The sequence below is a fragment of the Gadus macrocephalus genome, chromosome 8 (assembly GCF_031168955.1).
Source record: "Gadus macrocephalus chromosome 8, ASM3116895v1".
NCBI lineage: Eukaryota > Metazoa > Chordata > Actinopteri > Gadiformes > Gadidae > Gadus > Gadus macrocephalus.
In genome coordinates this window covers 3,413,471-3,433,350 of record NC_082389.1, presented here as the reverse complement: position 1 = coordinate 3,433,350, position 19,880 = coordinate 3,413,471, and the positions used below count along the sequence as shown (strand labels likewise).

The following is a 19,880-nucleotide window of genomic DNA, read 5'->3' as shown; positions in this document are numbered from 1 at the left end:
CTCAGCGGATACCCACGGCAGAGCCGTCCGTCCCAGTCTGCTCTCCTGCCTAAATAATGCATGAGGCTCCTTTGTTGAACGTGACTTCCAGCAGCGGCGTTAATAATGGATGACGCTAGTTGTTGTTGATGTACACCGGCTTTCTGTTACGCCTCAGTCCTGGTTGTTTGTTCTGCTTAAAGGTGCTGTCGCTAAGATTTAAGGGGCCTACATTCGAGTGTGATTTGTTAGTAATGCCACACGGCCGTCCGTCAGGTATTAGTGAGGTGAAATGCTCCGTGGGAACGGGTGGCTGTACGGAGGCCTCGGTATGAGCCTGTTTAGATTTGAGACGGCGCCAGGATCCTTACCGTCCATTCAGGGCCTCACTTTCCTGAACCCTAGTGGCTACAACATACCTGGTGGCACAGCATAGTGGGTGGTAGTGTAGGTAGGTAGAGACCCAGAGGGAGGCAGCTGTTGTTCAGAGTCCTTGTTGGGGGTCAGGGTATCGCAGAGGTTCTGGCACGCGGCCTGGAGTTAATAAACTCTTGTCCAGCTCGTAGTGCTCTACCCCAGCAGAATGCTAATTCAGCCATCTTGGATCACGCCTTGGTCGTTGTGGACGCTGTGGGGACGAATAAAGATTCACGCCGTTTTCATCTTTAGTGTTGTCCTACCTGTCACCGCGGGGATCCGAAAGAGGTAACTGGTGACTTGGAATTGTGATACTATTTTTAAAGCGATGGGGTAAAAAAACATCTCAAAAGTGATGTACAAATGCTAACATAAAAGGCTATTCGTCAATAAAGTGATTCAAATTTAAACAAGCGTCTGTTTGAGACAAAGACGGAGAGAAGTCCCAGCGGCGAATAGTGAGGAAATAAATAAATGTACAGTGCTAATGCAGTTGTAAGAAAACGAATCACACCGAGCCACGCTGATCACGATTCAGCGGCGTACAGTGATGTGTCCGTGTCGTTACAGCAACATCCCCACGGTCACGTATGAAGCCCACAGAGGAGGCGTGTCCTAAGCGTGTGGGCCTGTCTGAGTGATGCATGGGTCATGTGTTCTGTGTGTCCTGGTGTCACACTGCATCATGTGTCCCAGCGTTGGAACCACGACTCGAACGGACCCCTTCACAGCACGCGTCAACGGCGCCACTTTGTTTCACCACATCTCCTTTGTGTTAAGCACGTTGTGTCGGCTGCGGCGCACACGGCAACACAGCGAGGAGGGGCGAGGGAGGGAGGGAGGGAGGGAGGGAGGGAGGACAGGGGAGGGAGGGAGGGAGGGTTGAACGGGGAGGGAGGGAGGACAGGGGAGGGAGGGAGGGAGGGGGAGGGTTGAACGGGGAGGGAGGGAGGGAGGGAGGGAGGACAGGGGAGGGAGGGAGGACAGGGGAGGGAGGGAGGGAGGTAGGGGGGACAGGGGAGGGAGGGGGGGACAGGGGAGGGAGGGAGGGAGGGAGGGAGGGGGGACAGGGGAGGGAGGGAGGGAGGTCATGTTTAATTCACAGTGCTTTAAATTGGAAACACTTTTGGCAGAAACTGGGCCCCAGTCCGTTCCCCTCGGGGTGGAGGTGTGGGGGGGGGGGGGTCCTGTCGTAAAAAATAAATAAAACAAAGACTATCGGCGGCGCGTTCCGCCCACTCACTCAGCTCCCCTCCGTCGGCGTCCGTTCCCATACAGGTCTCTTTGTAGCGGCTCCCCAACCGTGTTCAAAGGGGACGTAATTAGTTCTGCGGCGCTTTTTCGTCTTACGCGATCATTTAGCGACAGTTTTGACCGTGATCCTCTTCTCGTCCTCCGTCGTCTGCTTGTCTCCCTCTGCTCTGCTTGTTTTTTGTTAAAATGGCGCTGTTTATATGTTGTGGCTGTGTCGACTTCTCCTCGCGTCATATCCCGCCGTAATCATACATCGTATTCACGTCATCTCCCGCCTCGACCGGATCCAACCAGCGTCGACTAGCTGCTCAGGAAGCTCCTACCCGGAGACGGGTACTAACCTGGGCCGCGGCGCTAACTCAACCGCTAAACAGGGAAGTTGGGCAGATCCTCTCTCCCAAGCCCCGCCCACAGCGGCTCACTGGAGGGAAGGGTCCCTCAGTCGGAACGCGCCGGTTGTTGAATTGTTTCGGTTTCATTCCAGTCCACATGTCTGACAGCCCCGGGCTCCTCGGACCCAACCAGGGAAGCAATGTCGTGTCTGAAAGGCGACCTCTTTCTGCTTGTAATGTCATCCTCACTAGGATTGGGATTCTTTTGGATGTCCTTGATAATGACAACTGAAGTATTTCAAAGTAGTCGGGCCTTGAGGTGGTCATTTTAATCTTAGGCAGCCGACTGCGACATTCAGACTTTCATACAGTTTGCTTTGCCTTGACAGCAAAGGGCTGCACTGGGAATAGAACCACAACCCTGGCAGCAATAGTGTTGCTCTTCTTATTGAAACAGGGATATAACCCCGAACCCTGGCGGTATGAGTGCCTTGCTCTTCGTATCGAAACAGGGAATAGAACCACAAACCCTGGCAGTGATTGTGATTTCCGGAAGGCAGATCATTTCTAGAAAGTTATCAAGAACAAGGTAGAATGTTTGTAGAGTGTTTCAAGAACATTTTCTAGAATGTTTCCCCTACATTCAGTTCAGGAACGTTTGTAGGACATTCTAGACTGGCGTTCCGCTGACGTGGGGGCCCGTGGTGAGAGGGTGGAACTGTTGTGAGTTGGAATGTGTTCCCAGAGGACGCATTTTCCTGGCGAACAGATGCCGGCGCTCTGGCTCCATCACCCCTGGACGCTGGAGTGGTCTGTTGTCTGGAGCGGGTGAAACACAACCCTGGAGTGTAGTGTAGCGTGTGTGTGTTTCCGGGAAGAAAGTGTGTGTTCATAAGTGTTTGTGTGTGTGTGTGTGTGTGTGTGGGTGTGTGTGTTCATATGGGTGTGTGTGTGCGTGCGTGCGTGCGTTTGTTGGCACGTGCATGCATGCGTGCGTAAGTGGAATTTGCCATTCTTGAGGATGTCATCCTGAAAGTCAAGCCGTTATCTGAGCTGAGCTGTTTGTGTGTTTGCCTGTTGGCCTCCCCCTCCTCTCTCTCTCTCTCTCTCACTCTCTCACTCTCTCACTCTCTCACTCTCTCTCTCTGTCTCTCTCTCTCTCCCTCTCTCTCACTCTCTCACTCTCTCACTCTCTCTCTCCGTCTCTCTCTCTCCCTCCCCTGGTGGTGTTTGCCCCTGGCATCGGGCCCCTGGTGTGCTGCGGCCCCCTAGTGCTACTCTCTGAAGCGACTGCAGATCTGTGTGAAGGGAAACGTCTACAGAGGACATTAGAGCAGCTAAGCGTAGCTTCCCGAGCTACACCAAGAAGAACGCTGTTCCTGGAAGTTACGAACATATTTCTGGGGTGTTATGTCCCACAATGCATTGCGTCGTCTTGTGTTGCCATTCCAGGAATCAATGAAATCTCTCTCACTCAATGAGAGAGAGAGAGAGAGAGAGAGAGAGAGAGAGAGAGAGAGAGAGAGAGAGAGAGAGAGAGAGAGAGAGAGAGAGAGAGAGAGAGAGAGAGAGAGAGAGAGAGAGAGAGAGAGAGAGAGAGAGAGAGAGAGAGACCTTTGTTGACCTTGTTCCTGCACCTCGCACGCCCACGGTCTCTCTGTTCACCGCGTGTTGAGGGCCGCCTGTCCGCCACCGAGCAGCTTCCCAGGGCCCACAGGTGCCGGTGCGGTCCTGCAAAAGTGTGCTTGCATGCACTGCGCGTGTGTGTCCGTATGTGCGTATGCCTCTGTCCTCTGAGTGTGGCTTCATGCCTGCCTTGGTTTGTGCACGTGAGATGATACGAATTATTTTGTGCCTGGCTGTGTGTGTGCTTGAGTGTGCCTTTGCGTGTGTCTTGGTGTGTGTGTCTCCCTGCCTGCATGTGTGTGTGAGATGCTTCTGGTGCTCATGGTAGCCATGGCGGCGACATCAGAATAAGAGCCATGAACTTGGGACTGAGGTTGCAAATTAGCTATCTAGCTACAAACCTTTTATGTATTCACATCTGCAAGTTGTGTCATGGCCTTGCCATGTCATGTTTGTAATAATGTGCACTGCTTTGTCCCTGCTAAATAAACTACAAAAAAAAAATAAAACACGACCCCTCTGACACAGACTGCTGCTAAACCAGAGAAGACGTCAGCCGTCAGCTGAACAACAACATCATCATGATCATGAAGGACACTTGAGAGGCCTATGCTTTGAGACCAGTTGTGTTGGTAACGCATAGGGATGCATCGAAATGAACATTCTTGGCCGAAACAGAAACCGAATATAATGAAACAGTTTGCCGAAACCGAATACCGAATACCGAATGTGGCTTTTGCTTTTTTTTTATCATTTTGCTTAAATTTTTCACCATTGCATAAATCAAACAATTAAATGTCCTTTATAAACTTTTATGTCTTGCTTTTCAATAAAAAAAATCTATTACAAATTTGATACAAAATATTTATTTAATACGTATATATATATATATTTTTTTTTTTCAAAGATAAAAATGTTCGGTGTACTTTTTTCGGCCTTTTTAATCCTTCGGCCCGAAACCGAAAATTATGTCTTGGTCCATTTTCGGCCGAACATTTTCGGTGGCCGAATATTCGGTGCAATCCTAATAACGCATGGACCCACCCTTATGCGTTTGTCAAGTGATCGTATTATCAAGTCCCGTTGGGGTGGAAGTAGCTCAGGAGGTAGAGTGGGCTGACTGGTAACCGGAAGGTTGTTGTTAGTTCGACCTCCAGCTCCTCCTAGTGTCGAGGTGTCCCTGAGCAAGGCACCTCATCCTGACTGCTCCCGACGAGCTGGCTGTCGCCCTGCGTGGTTCACTCTGCCGTCGGTGTGTGAATGTGTGAATGAACGGTTGTAAGTCACCTCGGATAAAAGCATCAGCAAAAAACCCTCAATGTAAAATGTAAATGTACAAGTGGCTGCAACAGAGCCCGGAGAATCGTCGGTTAGGGGGCAACAGTTGAGTCGGTTTTAGTCTGTTTGGTTGGGTCGCCAACCGATTAATAAACGTCAACGCTCGACAATGATCGATCAAACAATCACTGTTAGCAGCATCAACACCACGGAAAAGTCTGAGCGTCTTTGGTCCAGGATTCACGTTCTGCATTGATGTCAGTGGTCCGACATTCCAGGACCATTTAACCCCCCTCTGAAACAATGTTGGTGTCGCACTTACAAAGCAGTCCTCTCCTATTTTAGGAAACAGATGACGTGACGCTCCCCTTTAAGCGAACTCCAGGTTACGCTCGGGGTTGGCCCTCTCCAACGCTTTCTCATATCTGATATCCTCAGAGAAAGACTGAGAACGTGGCGACGAAACGGCTTCAGCGTCCGATTGTTGGATGTTGACTCACCCTTCAAGGCTCCATCGCTAAATAACTGACCCTGTTAGCTAGTGAACGCTAAGGCTGCGCTGTGTTCCCGGAGCGCAGGCTGCGGTGTTTAGATGGTCGCTTAGCTAGATGCTAATGCTAGCTAGATGCTAAGCAGATCTCCAGGGATATAACGGATGTGATCCTGGGGTGTTTGCCTTGCGTGTTTTAAAAATACACACTCAAAATATGGACACACCCACACACACACCCAGCACAAACACAGCCATACGTGTGGGAACTGGCATCTGTCCGTCTGTCCATCGATCTGTCTGACTATCTATTAATCTATCGGTCTCCTGGTCGCCTAACAGGTGTGTGGTTGTTTCTGTGTTTCCTCAGACCTGTCGGAGAAGAAGAGTGACCTGAGAGTGTGCGACGACGCCTCCTGCAGGTACGGAGGGGTCTGCCGCGACGACGGCGCCCAGCTCAAGTGTGTCTGCCAGTTTCAGGTGAGAACATGGAGGATTCTGGGAGCTTTGTTTTTACTTCAGCCAGGTAAAGCCAGGTGAGCTCAGGTTAGACAGGTGAGCTCAGGTTAGACCAGGTGAGCTCAGGGTAGACCAGGTGAGCTCAGGGTAGACCAGGTGAGCTCAGGTTAGACAGGTGAGCTCAGGTTAGACCAGGTGAGCTCAGGTTAGACCAGGTGAGCTCAGGTTAGACCAGGTGAGCTCAGGGTAGATCAGGTGAGCTCAGGTTAGACAGGTGAGCTCAGGTTAGACAAGGTGAGCTCAGGTTAGTCCAGGTGAGCTCAGGTTATACCAGGTGAGCTCAGGGTAAACCAGGTGAGCTCAGGTTAGACCAGGTGAGCTCAGGTTAGACAGGTGAGCTCAAGTAAGACAGGTGAGCCAGTTAAGGCCAGGTAAGACCATGTGAGCTGAAGACCAGGTAAGACCAGCTGAGCTCAGGCAAGACCATGGGAGCTCTGGTTAGACCAGATGAGCTCCGGTCAGACCAGGTAGGCTAGGTTAGTCAGCATTAGCTCAGCAGGTAGAGCAGGCCATAGAGCCGTGTGAAGCATGTGGAGGGATCATAGCGGCTGAATCCTGTTCACTGTATAGTAGGGCTTTGACTTTAGCTCAAAAATCATATTCAAAGTTTGTTTATTAATATCAATATTCAAATATATTTGAATATTTATTCATAATATTTTGACCATTAAATGGCTTCAGTAAGACCTGGATTGGGCTTTGCGGGGTTTGTTTACCGGCGTTGCTATGGTTACCGGTCTTGCGTGTTTCCAACGGTTTATAAGGTTTCAAATAAATCGCTGTCTAATCAATACTTCATTCACTGCCTCTTCCGTGGTCATCACGATATTATGAATAGACTGCGTCGGGTTCTCTGACGTCTCTCCCTCTTGGCCTGCCCATAACAGGTTAGAATATTAAGGGCTGCCTAATATTCGTTCGAATTTTGATTTATTTTTTGATACTCAAATTATATTCGAATAACGAAGTTCGGAGTCAAAGCCCTCCTATATATACACTGTCCAGCCCACACATCTCTGGATCCTGAGGCGGTCCGCAGGGCAGCCCACCGTTTAGCAAACTCCCTCCCACGGAGGTGCCGGGTTCGATTCCCTATGTCCGTAGTGTGCCAGGAGTGGATGAGAGTCTTCCTCCCGAGTCGCCTGTCACCCTGGAGAAAAAAACTCTCTCGGTCTCCCTGCAACTGGTAACCATGGTTTCCTCTGTCCCGCCCCCACAGTGCCATAAGAACTACGTGCCGGTGTGCGGCGCCAATGGAGACACGTACCAGAACGAGTGCTACCGGCGGCAGGCCTCCTGCAAGCAGCAGAGGCTCATCGCCCGCGCCGCCGACGGGCCCTGCTCCACGGGTGAGGGGGCCTTTACACAATAAGAGCGTGAGAGTCTACTGGCTGCCAAAATAAAAGCACAAGGGTGTATAGTGTGTATGTGTAAGAGAGGAAGTTCACCTTTTATGGGTGGATTTTCGTGTGGATTATTTGTCGATATGGTGATATGTTGGAGCAGGTCAACATTTATTTGAACTTGTTTTATTTTGCACATTGTGGAAAAGGGACTTTGACTTCGACGTTCATTGTGTATTGGGGCGTTTCCTTTGTCCATGTAAGGGTGTACTGGCAGTTAAGCTTCCAACAAATCAGGCCTCCGCAGACCTTAGATGATTTATTAACACACAATTGTGTGTATTCTCCAGTAGTGCTATAGTATATAATTATAAACAAATAAAACACAAACAATATAAACCAGTGAGACCAAAGAAATGACATTAAAGCTAACAGGGAAGCCTTTCGCCACATTATTATCAATTAAACCGTCTTCTTTGGCTGGAGTACACAGCATCGATTGGAAAGCAGTGGCTAACCAGTTGCCCGGGCGACCTCGATCGCCCCGGCCTCCCCTGCACTCTCTCTCTCTTTATTTGGCTCTCCGATACCTCCCTGGTCAGATGGGTTTCTGAGGAAGGCTTAGTTAATCAGATTCAGATCAATTTTAATTACCAGCCTTGAATGGGAACGCTGAAAGTATCAACAGACACAAACAGAGACACACACACACACACACACACACACACACACACACACACACACACACACACACACACACACACACACACACACACACACACACACACATGCTCTTATGTGGATCCATTCAATTCAAATAATAATGAACCTTCACTTTTACCCTTTTTCATATAGTAGTTGGTTCGGGTCAAACGGGCGTATCGTAGCCGGCTTGGTATCTTGGTATCTCTCTCTCTCTCTCTCTCTCTCTCTCTCTCTCTCTCTCTCTCTCTCTCTCTCTCTCTCTCTCTCTATGCTAACTGCTAAGCGCTAAGCGCTAGCTGAGACAGCCTGACTCTGTATCGCAGAACAGCTCCCCAGTGAGTTCTGCATGCAGCTTTTATTACTCCTGTTTATTGCTGGCAGTGAAGGAGGCTTGAGAGGCGCTCTCTAGAGGCCAGTGGTGGAAGTGCATCAACGCGTCGCCGTGGCAGCCTGAGTGGTAGGGGGGCAGGGGGTTGGTGCTAGTTCTCTTTGTCGGGACTCGCACAGAATCGGTTGGAGAGCAACTAATTACGTCCAGAGGACATTTATCAAACCGTCCGTCGAACAAACTGAAAACCCTGTAAACGATGAGAGCGGTAGAGAGGTTAACGCTCATTGGGATTCTTCAACACTTCAACACGTTTTTATGGCTGAACAGAGGCCGGCCTCCCACCACAGTCTTCTACTGTTGGACACTGGGAGCTGCCCAGTACAACCAGTCTTCTACTGGGTGACACTGGGTCCTTTAGCGTCTCCATTTTTTAAAGTCCAGGTTTTAAAACCGTCTGAGTTCTGCGATCAGTGGCTGAAACTGCGGCGTTGACATTCAGCCACTCAGTATTAAGGAGCCTTTAAGCACAGAGCAGACTTTTAGTGTAGCGGAGACATTTAGCATCGCAAAGCCCTTTAGAGCGGAGCACACCACCAGCATAGAGATGTGTCATCTAGACTGTGTGCGTCTGCCGTCGTGTTTCTCCGCAGACAGGACAGTGAAGCTCAGGCTCAGTTGTGTGTGTGTGTGTGTGTGTGTGTGTGTGTGTGTGTGTGTGTGTGTGTGTGTGTGTGTGTGTGTGTGTGTGTGTGTGTGTGTGTGTGTGTGTGTGTGTGTGTGTGTGTGTGTGTGTGGGTGGGTGTGTGTGTGTGCATCAAAGATGGCTCCCATGCACTCCTGATCATCCCTGGAAGGAGGGGTCCCCCACTCTGCGTTCCTTCTCTAGATTTCTTCCTTGCTTATTAAGGAGTTTTTTCTTTCCCTCTGGGGGGCTAGGGTCAGGGGCGTGTCATAAAGATACGGCCTGTTAAGCCCTTTGAGACTGGAACTGTGATTAAGGGCTGTACAAAAAAAACGAATTGAATTGACGGTATCTAGTCCTCATAGACGCAGTAATCCTCATGTAAGTATTGATAGTCCTCATGGACACAGTATTCAGCATGTCGTTGATATTGATGTTATCTGTGTGTGTCTGTGTTTCCTTTCAGATCCTGGTTCCGGTTCTGGTGACAGTGATGGTACGTTCACATGTCATTCTGTCAACATGTCCCAGATTTACACGATCAGGGAGCAAATTGTGTTTAGTCTGTCTGTCTGTCTGTCTGTCTGTCTGTCTGTCTGTCTGTCTGTCTGTCTGTCTGTCTGTCTGTCTGTCTGTCTGTCTGTCTGTCTGTCTGTCTGTCTGTCTGTCTGTCTGTCTCTCTGTCTGTCTGTCTGTCACGCTGCCTCTCTGCCTGTCTGTCTGTCTGCCTGTCTTGTCTCGCTTCCTCTCTTCCTCTCTGCCTGTCTGCCTGTCTGCCTGTCTCGCTGTCTGAGGCTATCATTCTGGTCTGAACTGGTCGGCCGGTGGCAATACATTATTAATTGAATTAATCTAGTGTTTTATAAAATATGATGAATTGTGTGTGTGCGCTTGCGTGCGTGCGTGCGTGCATGGCGGGGGATATGGTCACATAACTGGCTCCAGGAAGTAGAGGCTGTCTGGGGCTAAGGAGGTTGTCCGATCGATCATTAGCCTCCTCACACAGTGTGGTCGGCTGCTGAGGCCGACAGCCCTCTGCTCGTATTTATAGGACTCCACATTAATACTGCATCCCCAACGGAGACATCGGAGATTCTACAATGTCTGCCTTCTAGAACCTTCTACAACTAGGGGTTCTAAGACTTTGCTCAAGGAATTGTGATGGAAATGTACTCTAGTTCATTTCATGTGCAATAGTTTTACATCATTTACATGATATATCATCAGGAAATGTATATCATGTATTAAATATATATCGTAATGTATATATTATATCATAATATAATTTATATTAATCCATTATGTGTATTTAAGATATCATAATGTTGTTTGTATAATATATTAGTATGTATATCATACATCTTGATACAAAGTATCTCATAATATATATTTTTTATATTGCATATGATATATTATATAATTATCTAGTTAATGTATCATAATAATATAATATATTTATTATATTTTATAGCTAGACAATGTATTATCATGTAATGTCTATATTATATTTTATAACCTAGATAGTGTATCATAATATAATGTATAAATTATATAATCTAGATAGTGTATCATAATATAATGTATATATTTTATAATCAAGATAGTGTATCATAATAGATATATATATATAGTGTATATAATATAATCTAGATAGTGTATAATAATGTATATATTGACGTAGAGCAGACCCTGTAGCAGCGAGCTACAGGTGAATCTGATGGTGTGTGTGTAGCTCCGCCCCTCCGGACCTGACACACCTGCGCAGCGTGGTATCGCCGCTCTGGAGATGCATGCCGTCCTCGCGTTGATCTGATGCAGTGTCAGAGTGATGCATGATGGGAATTTATGCAGCGCCGCTAACACACAGCCGCCAAGCAGAAGGGGCCGGGGTGCAGTCTGACCACACACACACACACACACACACACACACACACACACACACACACACACACACACACACACAAAATGAGATAAGACTGAGGGTTGGGTGTCGGTTTATCCTGTGAACTTGTTAAAAGGACACCAGATGAAACCGGTTCGAACCGGAGACGAAGCACCCAGAGCTCGGTTGGATCTGCATCTCGCTGGCGCCGATTAATGGAGAGATGGCGCGCTCGCCGTGACCGTGATCACACTCAGAGGGCGACTGACCGTAGTCCAAGAACTACCATGGGAATCTGATTACTATAGTCAGATTAAAACTATGGTAATCTTATTACTATAGTAGTAATCAGATTACTATAGTCAGGAAACTACCATGGGAATGGGATTCTTATAGTACCACTCAGATTATTATAGTCAGTTTACCACGATGGTAATCAGATTGCTATTGTCAGAGAACTACTATGGTGATCTGATTACTATCGTAGGTTTACTACGATGGTAATCAGACTACTATAGTCAGTTTACTACGATGGTAATCATTTAAGCAGTAATCAGAGTACTGTGGTCGTAGTCAGAGTAGTAGTAGAAATAATGTTCCAGTGTGACAATATTGTAAATGTAAGCACAACAGACTTCCTCATTTGCTACCTTGCGTGGCTTCTTTAACAAAATGTTCTGTTTTTAGAAAACATGAGACGCAACAAGAATACATTTAATTAAAACACATTCAAATAACGAAACCCAAAAAACAGGACAGAGGTTGTGTTGTTCAGCAGATGGTCTATTCAATTAAACACACAGCATCAACACGCTCACGCACGCAAACGTACATGCACACACAAACACTCTCACACTAAAAATCGCACTCACAAACACGCACACTCTCTCACACTCACACTCGCACACTTACGCAGAGACTCTCTCACACTCAAACTCACACTCACACACTCACAAACACACACAACACACAAACTCACACACACACAAACACCCTTACACACACAATCTCGCATACACAAACTCACAAACACACACACTCTCTCACACTCACATTCACACTCAGACACACTCACACTCTCGCATGCACACACACACACACACACACGCATACACCATCAAAATACATTTAAAGAAAAAGTTTGAGTAAGGCAGTCAGAACACATCATACACATCCAGAGGAGGGGAGTCTGTCTTTGGAGAGGTCTAGATCATCATGAGTTTCATTACCTCCTCCTTATCTCGTTAGGAATTCAATTTCAGGGAAGGAGAGTTGTGCTTTGAAGACACCTGCACCCAAATGAAACCTCCCGTCTGAATATGAATCTGGCAAAATGATGGACGAATACAAATGATGACTGGAACGGCGGAGAGCCGGGGAGATGTGTGTGTGTGTGTGTGTGTGTGTGTGTGTGTGTGTGTGTGTGTGTGTTCTAAGTTAAAGAGAGAGATTGTAGAACCCGCGAGACTGAGGGCGTTAGAGAGAGGGAGAGAGGGAGAGAGAGAGAGGTCTTTTCATACTCGATGAAAGGGAGAACAGCAGGTGATTCTTCTCAGGGAATCTCACTTATGTTTTATTTAGATATGAATTAATGTGGAAGAATGAAAGAGCAAGAGCCGAATAAGTCCTGAAATAAGTAACATAATATCTACAACCATCAACAGCAGCCATCTTTGAAGCCTCTTTTTGTCGTTAGTGTGTGCGTGTGCAGGTTGCGGTTTCGTGTGCGTGTTCAGGTTACGGTAGTGTGTGCGTGTGCAGGTTGCGGTAGCCTGTGCGTGTGCAGGTTGTGTTAGCTTGTGCAGGTTGCGGTAGCGTGCGCAGAATGCAGGCCGTGTTGTCTTCCTGGATCCCTCTGACCCCCTGTCCTTCCGTCGCCACAGACTATGAGGGCTCCAGCGTGGACGGAGGGAAGAAGTTCACCAAGTGCGGGACGTGTAAATACGGCGCCGAGTGCGACGTTGACTCTGAGGACGTCTGGTGAGTTCAGCTCCACCTCCTCCGCGTTGAGTTCACATTCTCACAACCAGTCAGCACTCTGGCATTGGAGCAACCTATCCGAACATGATCGTCACCACAAGTCTAAAAGTACTCCCCGCTTATAAATGCATCATAAAGAAACTACTTTTTTTTATCCATCATTCTATTTTAGTTACACATTAATACGAACGTCTGAAAGTAGGTTTTATGTATCCAACATCACTTTGACTCCGCCCCTCTCTATACCTTACACCGCCCCTTCAGGTGTATATGTAACATCGTCTGACCCCACCCCTCCAGGTGTAGATGTAACAAACGTCCAACCCACCCCTTTACATGTATACTTAACACCGTCTGACCCCACCCCTCCAGGTCTAGATGTAACCCCGCCCCTCCTGGTGTATTGGTAACAAACGCTCCAGGTGTATTTCTAACACTGTCTAACCCCGCCCCTCCAGGTGTATATGTAACATCGACTGCAGCGGCCACAACGAGAACCCAGTGTGCGCAACGGACGGGAACTCGTACAACAATCCGTGTCTGGTGCGCGAGGCGTCCTGCATGAAGCAGGAGCAGATTGACGTCAAGCACCTGGGGAGATGTCCAGGTGAGCCCGCTGGCTACCTAGCCGTTAGCTACCTAGCCTGCCAGAGGCGCCGCGTCCCATTAGGCATACCAGGCAATTGCTTGGGGCCCCGGGCCACTACTAGGGCTCCCAAAAGGCCCCCCCCAAAAAAATAAAAAAAATAATCGCTCATGCCCCCCCCCCCCCCCACCCCCCCCCCCCCCCCCCCGTCAACAATCGCTCCGAACACCCCCCCGTCAACAATCGGCCCCCTAAGAATTCTTGCTTGGGGCCCCCACACTACCTCGCAACGCCCCTGTAGCCTGCTAGCTAGCATAGCGGCGAGCCGCTGTGCTGTGGCCGAACGTTCGAGGCCTACGACTGTTGAAAACGGTATGTGTGACAGGGGGCAACATTGAGGAGATGGTAGTAAAATAGTGAGTTTGACATGAGAATAACAGTGAGTTTGACGGTAGTAAAATAGTGAGAAAGCAGTGTTGGACAGTCGTAAAATAGTGAGTTTCACAGTGAGGAAGCAGTGTTTGACAGTGGTGAAACTAGGTGATCTTCTACAGTAAACGTGATGAGTGTAAGGCTTTGTTTCGCTACATAAGGTTAATTCAGATCAGTAGTAATGAGCGTTTAAACTGGAAGGTGTGGTTCCAGAATCTAGACCATGGCTCCATCCCCCGGGGGAGAGGGAAACTAAAATGGGTTTCCAGCAGCGAGGTAGCGGGGTTCAGGGCAGGTTAATGAGCTAATTAGCGGACGGGGGTGAGCCAACGACTCGACCTTCCCCTGTAGCGCTGTTAGCACTCGGCGGTGCGTCTGACCGATGGCTCCTCATGTCTTCATTCCAATCTACTGAAAACCAAAGGCTGCAGGGGAGCCGGTTAGATGAGCACACAATGCAGGCAGGGCCCCTATCGCCAGCGCTGCCCGTCCAGACAGAATGTAGTGTTTACTATTCAGTCGTTTAGCAGAACGGGGGGGCGACCTGCTCCTGAATTCAGGTGCATGTCCTGAAAGGGAAACTTCACCCATTTCCATTAAGCTTTGTATCGTTAGAAACCCACTCATATTTTTGAATGGTCGTGCATCATTCCCTTATTTTCCGGAGAGACTGGAGAGATCCGTATCGGTCTCCAACACTTCCTGTTTAAGATGATGCAATATGATGATTTTTGCGTAGAAGTAAATAGGAAGTGTAAGAGGGGAGGATTCTCGTAAGACTACAAGCACTAGTCCCACCCCTCTAAAGGGGGTGGGACCCACTGACGCTACAGACCTATTAGAGCAGTGCCAGTGGGTGGGACTTCACCAGCAGAAACTAACGTCCACAGCGTCTGAAGCTAAGCTAACAGAGGCTGTTGATAAAACTGAAGCACAATGGCGGAAGGTACTGGATCTGACATAAGATGGCACCATGCAAAAGTTCACCATTTCGAAAGAAATACAAACGAGGACTAATTCACTGAGTTCACCAACTAATACTTTTCACTAGAAATGTTGTGTGAAATGATTTTCAAGCAGTCTTGCGGTAGCAGCTTGGTAGATGGAACAGCGAGGTGTCCGATAGGCGGAGATCTAGATCAGCGGGAGTGGCCAGCGAAGCTGTGCATCGTGGTGCATGGTGGGAGTTGTTGTCTTCAATCCACAAGCGCCAAAAAGTAACTTTCTGCCTTTTCTCTGTCAAGACGGCCCCAAATTAGAATTGTATTTTATAATTCGACTACATATAGGACCCAATTTCAATACATATTCATGCCTCCACCGTGAAATGCTTCTTTAAGGTGAGGCAAGGGCTTAGACATCTGGCTCGTGGATGTGTATTAATGTTCAGGATCTGCGCTAGTGATTAGCTCGAAGCATTAGGCGCCGGCGCGACCTATTAATTATCCTAATGGCTGGGTGTTACCGTGGGAACTGAGGAGATGGGGCCCGCGGGGGAAACTCGTTTGATTGGATGTAAAATGGTCAAGTGCCAGCCGTGACCTTGTTTCTTTTGACGCGACACATATTGTACGCATGTCATTACGTATTTACATATTTCATTACATACATGACACATTTCCACCGCCGTCGTGCTTTATTGACATACATGAAACCGAAATGGAGCCAGCGTGGTTGAATTACGCTGACCTGACTGCAACTGTGATTCATATCGAAATCATTTCAAAGCTTTACTTTGAAATGCCTCATATATTAAGGAAGCTGCACTCCATCTTTCCTTTACTGGCAATCGGGCACAAAATAAAATCCCCATCCACGCTTACCATCATGAAGAAGATACAATAGAAAGCATCCACTACTGTAAACTAGAACTCCACTTTTAAAATCATGTAGAAGATACGGCAGAAAGCCTTCCATACTGTAAACTATAACTCCACTGTTAACATCATAGATAAGATACAGTAGAAAGCCTTCCATACTGTAAACTATAACTCCACTGTTAACATCATAGATAAGATACAGTAGAAAGCCTTCCATACTGTAAACTATAACTCCACTGTTAACATCATAGATAAGATACAGTAGAAAGCCCATACTGTAAACTAGAACTCCACTCTCAACATCATAGATAAGATACAAAGCCTTCCATACTGTAAACTCGAACCGTGTCAAAGCACTCCACAGATTTAATAACTATATTATAATGAAACAATCCGATGGTAATTGGATAATTAAATAATGAGTTGATTGTGTGAGGAGCTGAGAAGGTCTCCACAAGGTCAGGGTAATAACAGGATCCACCATCTGCAGCCGGTCGGAGCGTGGAGGTGACGATTAGTTATTGAACCGTAGGATTTATCTCCTCCGTGTTATTTATTGTGTTCATCTTCCTCAGCCTCCGTTGTCCCCCAAGGTCGCAGAACGGCTGCTTTTGCTTCTCCTTGCCGGCCCACCCATGTCCTCATAAACCACCGGACGGAAGGTTTATTACTCTGGTCCACGCAGGCCAGAGGTCACGTAGGTCGCTGTCTCCTCCTGTCCAGTCATCAGGGTCAAATGCTTCCGGAGTTCCTCGAGAGTGTGTTCTTCGATTGCATGTGTTGTTGTGCGCTTTGTGTGCGTTTAAGGACAGGAGGTTGAGGAGACGCAGAGGGTTGAAGAGGAGAGTGGTGGGAATCCGCCCAGGTCCTTTATAAGATACTGGGTCCCACACCTTTAAGATGAGACACTGCGTCCATTTTCATTACACCTCTTGATTTTATATTTTAAAAAGATTATTGCACGAAAGTTCACCTTCACCAATTTCGGCAAGTTACAAAATCTTGGATTTGCAATACGGGGTGAAAAATACATCTTTGGGAGGTCATTGTGTTCTTACAACCTCTTCCAAAACTCTCCTCCACAAATACAAGAAGAATCTTTAAGCTCGTCTGCATTCGGTTCTGCGGAAGATTCTGGAAGCCAAGCCAAAGACTGTAGTGAGTTTTGGCTTCTAGAAGGTCCTGGAAGGTCCTAGAAGGGCTCAAGAATAACTAAAGTCCAGTTAACCAACACAGTGTGGAGCCCGCTTGTTTCAGAACCCCTGAAAGCGCTTCTCAGCGTGGTTCCTGCGCACTGCCGCGGTCCATTCTATGGATTTCCTGTCAGCTGTGCTGATACGGCGAGGCTGCGTGGAGCCGCGGCGTGTGATTGGCTATGAGGGAGGAGGGTGGATTAGGATGTTGTTCTGTGGAGGCCTGCGGCGGGGAGCACCTGTCCATCACCCGGAGCACCTCAGGAGGGCTGGCTTTAGAACTCGAGCAGCAGGCTTCACCCCGGGCCTGCTGCTGGGGCTGGGCGTAGGCCTGTCTTTTCATCACGTTGAGGAGGGAGAATCCCTTATATAACACTGAAACGTGTTCATCTAATATCACTATAAGGTGCATTACGCAGACATGAAACAACAGGACAATTTCAAACATGCTTTGGTGTTAATTTCTTCACAGATTGTATGTTTTGTGTCAACAAAATATACCATAAACCGTTCATTACTGTATCATAGCTCATATTGGTCAAGTTTGGACATTATGCTCTTTTGTGTTCTCTGAATGATCTTGAACGATCTGTTCCCCGCTTGCACCCGGGTTTCACTGGCTTTAGCCGGAGAGGCATGAGAAAAATGTTGACTTGGGCACCCTGTTCACTAGAGCACTTAACCCTGAACTTTTAACCCTGATCACTAGAGCACTTAACCCTGATCATTAGAGCACTATACCCTGATCATTAGAGCACTTAACCCTGATCACTAGAGCACTTAACCCTGATCATTAGAGCACTAAACCCTGATCACTAGAGCACTAAACCCTGATCACTAGAGCACTAAACCCTGATCACTCGAGCACTAAACCCTGACCTCTTAACCCTGATCACTAGAGCACTAAACCCTGATCACTAGAGCACTAAACCCTGATCACTAGAGCACTAAACCCTGACCTCTTAACCCTGATCACTAGAGCACTAAACCCTGATCACTAGAGCACTAAACCCTGATCATTAGAGCACTAAACCCTGATCACTAGAGCACTAAACCATGATCACTAGAGCACTAAACCCTGACCTCTAGAGCACTAAACCACCGCCCGGCCCTCCATGCGGGGCCTTGGTAAACAGCCTCTTTGCGTCGTCTGTCTGAAAGCGTCAGTTTGTCTCGGCGCGGGAGAGGAGCCCTCCAGGCATCAGCCCTATCAGAGCTCAAAGTGGAGCCTCCGAGGACACCATGCTGCCGATCACAACAGAGGGAGGCAGGGAGGGAGGGAGACGTGATGGGAGGGATGGGGAAAGGGTTGCTGAGAGAGAGAGAGAGAGAGAGAGAGAGAGAGAGAGAGAGAGAGAGAGAGAGAGAGAGAGAGAGAGAGGATGTCCATTAAAAATGGATGGTGTGTGTGTATGTGTGTGCGTGTGTGTGCAGGTCCACCTTCATCTGACTGTGTTTAACATTCTGTGCAGCGTCTGGATCACACTCGGCTCAGACACCGCTGCGAGGCTGAGCACCATGTTGTAGAAACTATACTGCCTCAAAGCTCCTCCACCCTCACACACCTCCACCCTCACACACTCCACCCTCACAACCTCCACCTCCACCCTCACACACCTCCACCCTCACACACCTCCACCCTCACAACCTCCACCTCCACCCTCACACATCTCCACCCTCACACACCTCCACCCTCACACCCCCCACCTCCACCCTCACACACCTCCACCCTCACACATCTCCACCCTCACACACCTCCACCCTCACACACCTCCACCTCCACCCTCACACCCCCTACCTCCACCCTCACAAACCTCCACCTCCACCCTCACACCCCCCACCTCCACCCTCACACACCTCCACCCTCACACCCCCTACCTCCACCCTCACAAACCTCCACCTCCACCCTCACACACCTCCACCCTCACAACCTCCACCTCCACCCTCACACATCTCCACCCTCACACACCTCCACCCTCACACACCTCCACCCTCACACACCTCCACCCTCTCACCTCCACCCTCACACACCTCCACCCTCACATATCTCCACCCTCACACCCTCCACCCCACCTCCACCACCCTCACACCTCCACCCTCACACACCTCCACCCTCTCACCTCCACCCTCACACACCTCCACCCTCACATATCTCCACCCTCACACCCTCCACCCCACCTCCACCACCCTCACACCTCCACGCTCGCACGCCTCCACCTCACACACATCCTCTACCCCCACCCTCCTCCTAGAAGGTGTGAGGGGGAGATAAGCCCATGTGGTCGTGTCTCAGATATCGACTGACTTCTTTGTGTATTCTTTGTGTGTATTGAGTACTTTGAGTGTATTTTATTACCATTTATTAACATGAATTTATATGGTGTGCGTGTGTGTGTGTGTGTGTGTGTGTGTGTTTGTGTGTTTGTCTGTGTGCGTATGTGTGTGTTTTTCAGCCGATAAAGAGAAGATGGGGAAGAAGGATGGCGGTGGTCAGTTTCATCCGGACCTTTTAGGTAAGAATGCAGTTCCACGTCTCTCTGGTCCAGCTGATGCTGTCCCCCTTACCACTTACCTTACCCCTTAACCTGTCACTTACCACAAACATTTACCCCTCAACCTGTCCCTTAGCATAACCTTACCCCTCAACCTGTCCCTTAGCATAACCTTACCCCTCAACCTGTCCCTTACTGCTCACCTTAACCCTTAACCTGTCCCTTAGCGTAACCTTACCCCTTAACCTGTCACTTACCACAAACATTTACCCCTCAACCTGTCCCTTACTGCTCACCTTAACCCTCAACCTGTCCCTTAGCATAACCTTACCCCTCAACCTGTCCCTTAGCGTAACCTTACCCCTCAACCTGTCCCTTACTGCTCACCTTAACCCTTAACCTGTGATCAAGGGTGACAGGTGGATCAGTCCATCACACATCTGGGGGGACATGGCCACATGTGATGTCATAAACGGACCCAGTTTGCATGTCTTGCAACGGCCGCTTCACATCACACCCGGTGGTTAAACATAGAGGCG

The 19,880-nt window shown here is 48.5% G+C and overlaps 1 protein-coding gene across 1 annotated transcript in view; it reads left to right on the top strand.

Moving 5' to 3' along the window:
- The window catches only part of tmeff1a (transmembrane protein with EGF-like and two follistatin-like domains 1a), a 33,363-nt gene that overhangs the window by 6,670 nt on the left and 6,813 nt on the right, over positions 1-19,880 (top strand). The window contains exons 2-7 of the mRNA XM_060058138.1: positions 5,747-5,856; positions 7,115-7,244; positions 9,423-9,452; positions 12,722-12,818; positions 13,277-13,425; positions 19,303-19,362. Of these exons, the coding sequence (XP_059914121.1) occupies positions 5,747-5,856; positions 7,115-7,244; positions 9,423-9,452; positions 12,722-12,818; positions 13,277-13,425; positions 19,303-19,362 (576 nt within the window). The remainder of the gene's footprint in view (positions 1-5,746; positions 5,857-7,114; positions 7,245-9,422; positions 9,453-12,721; positions 12,819-13,276; positions 13,426-19,302; positions 19,363-19,880) is intronic.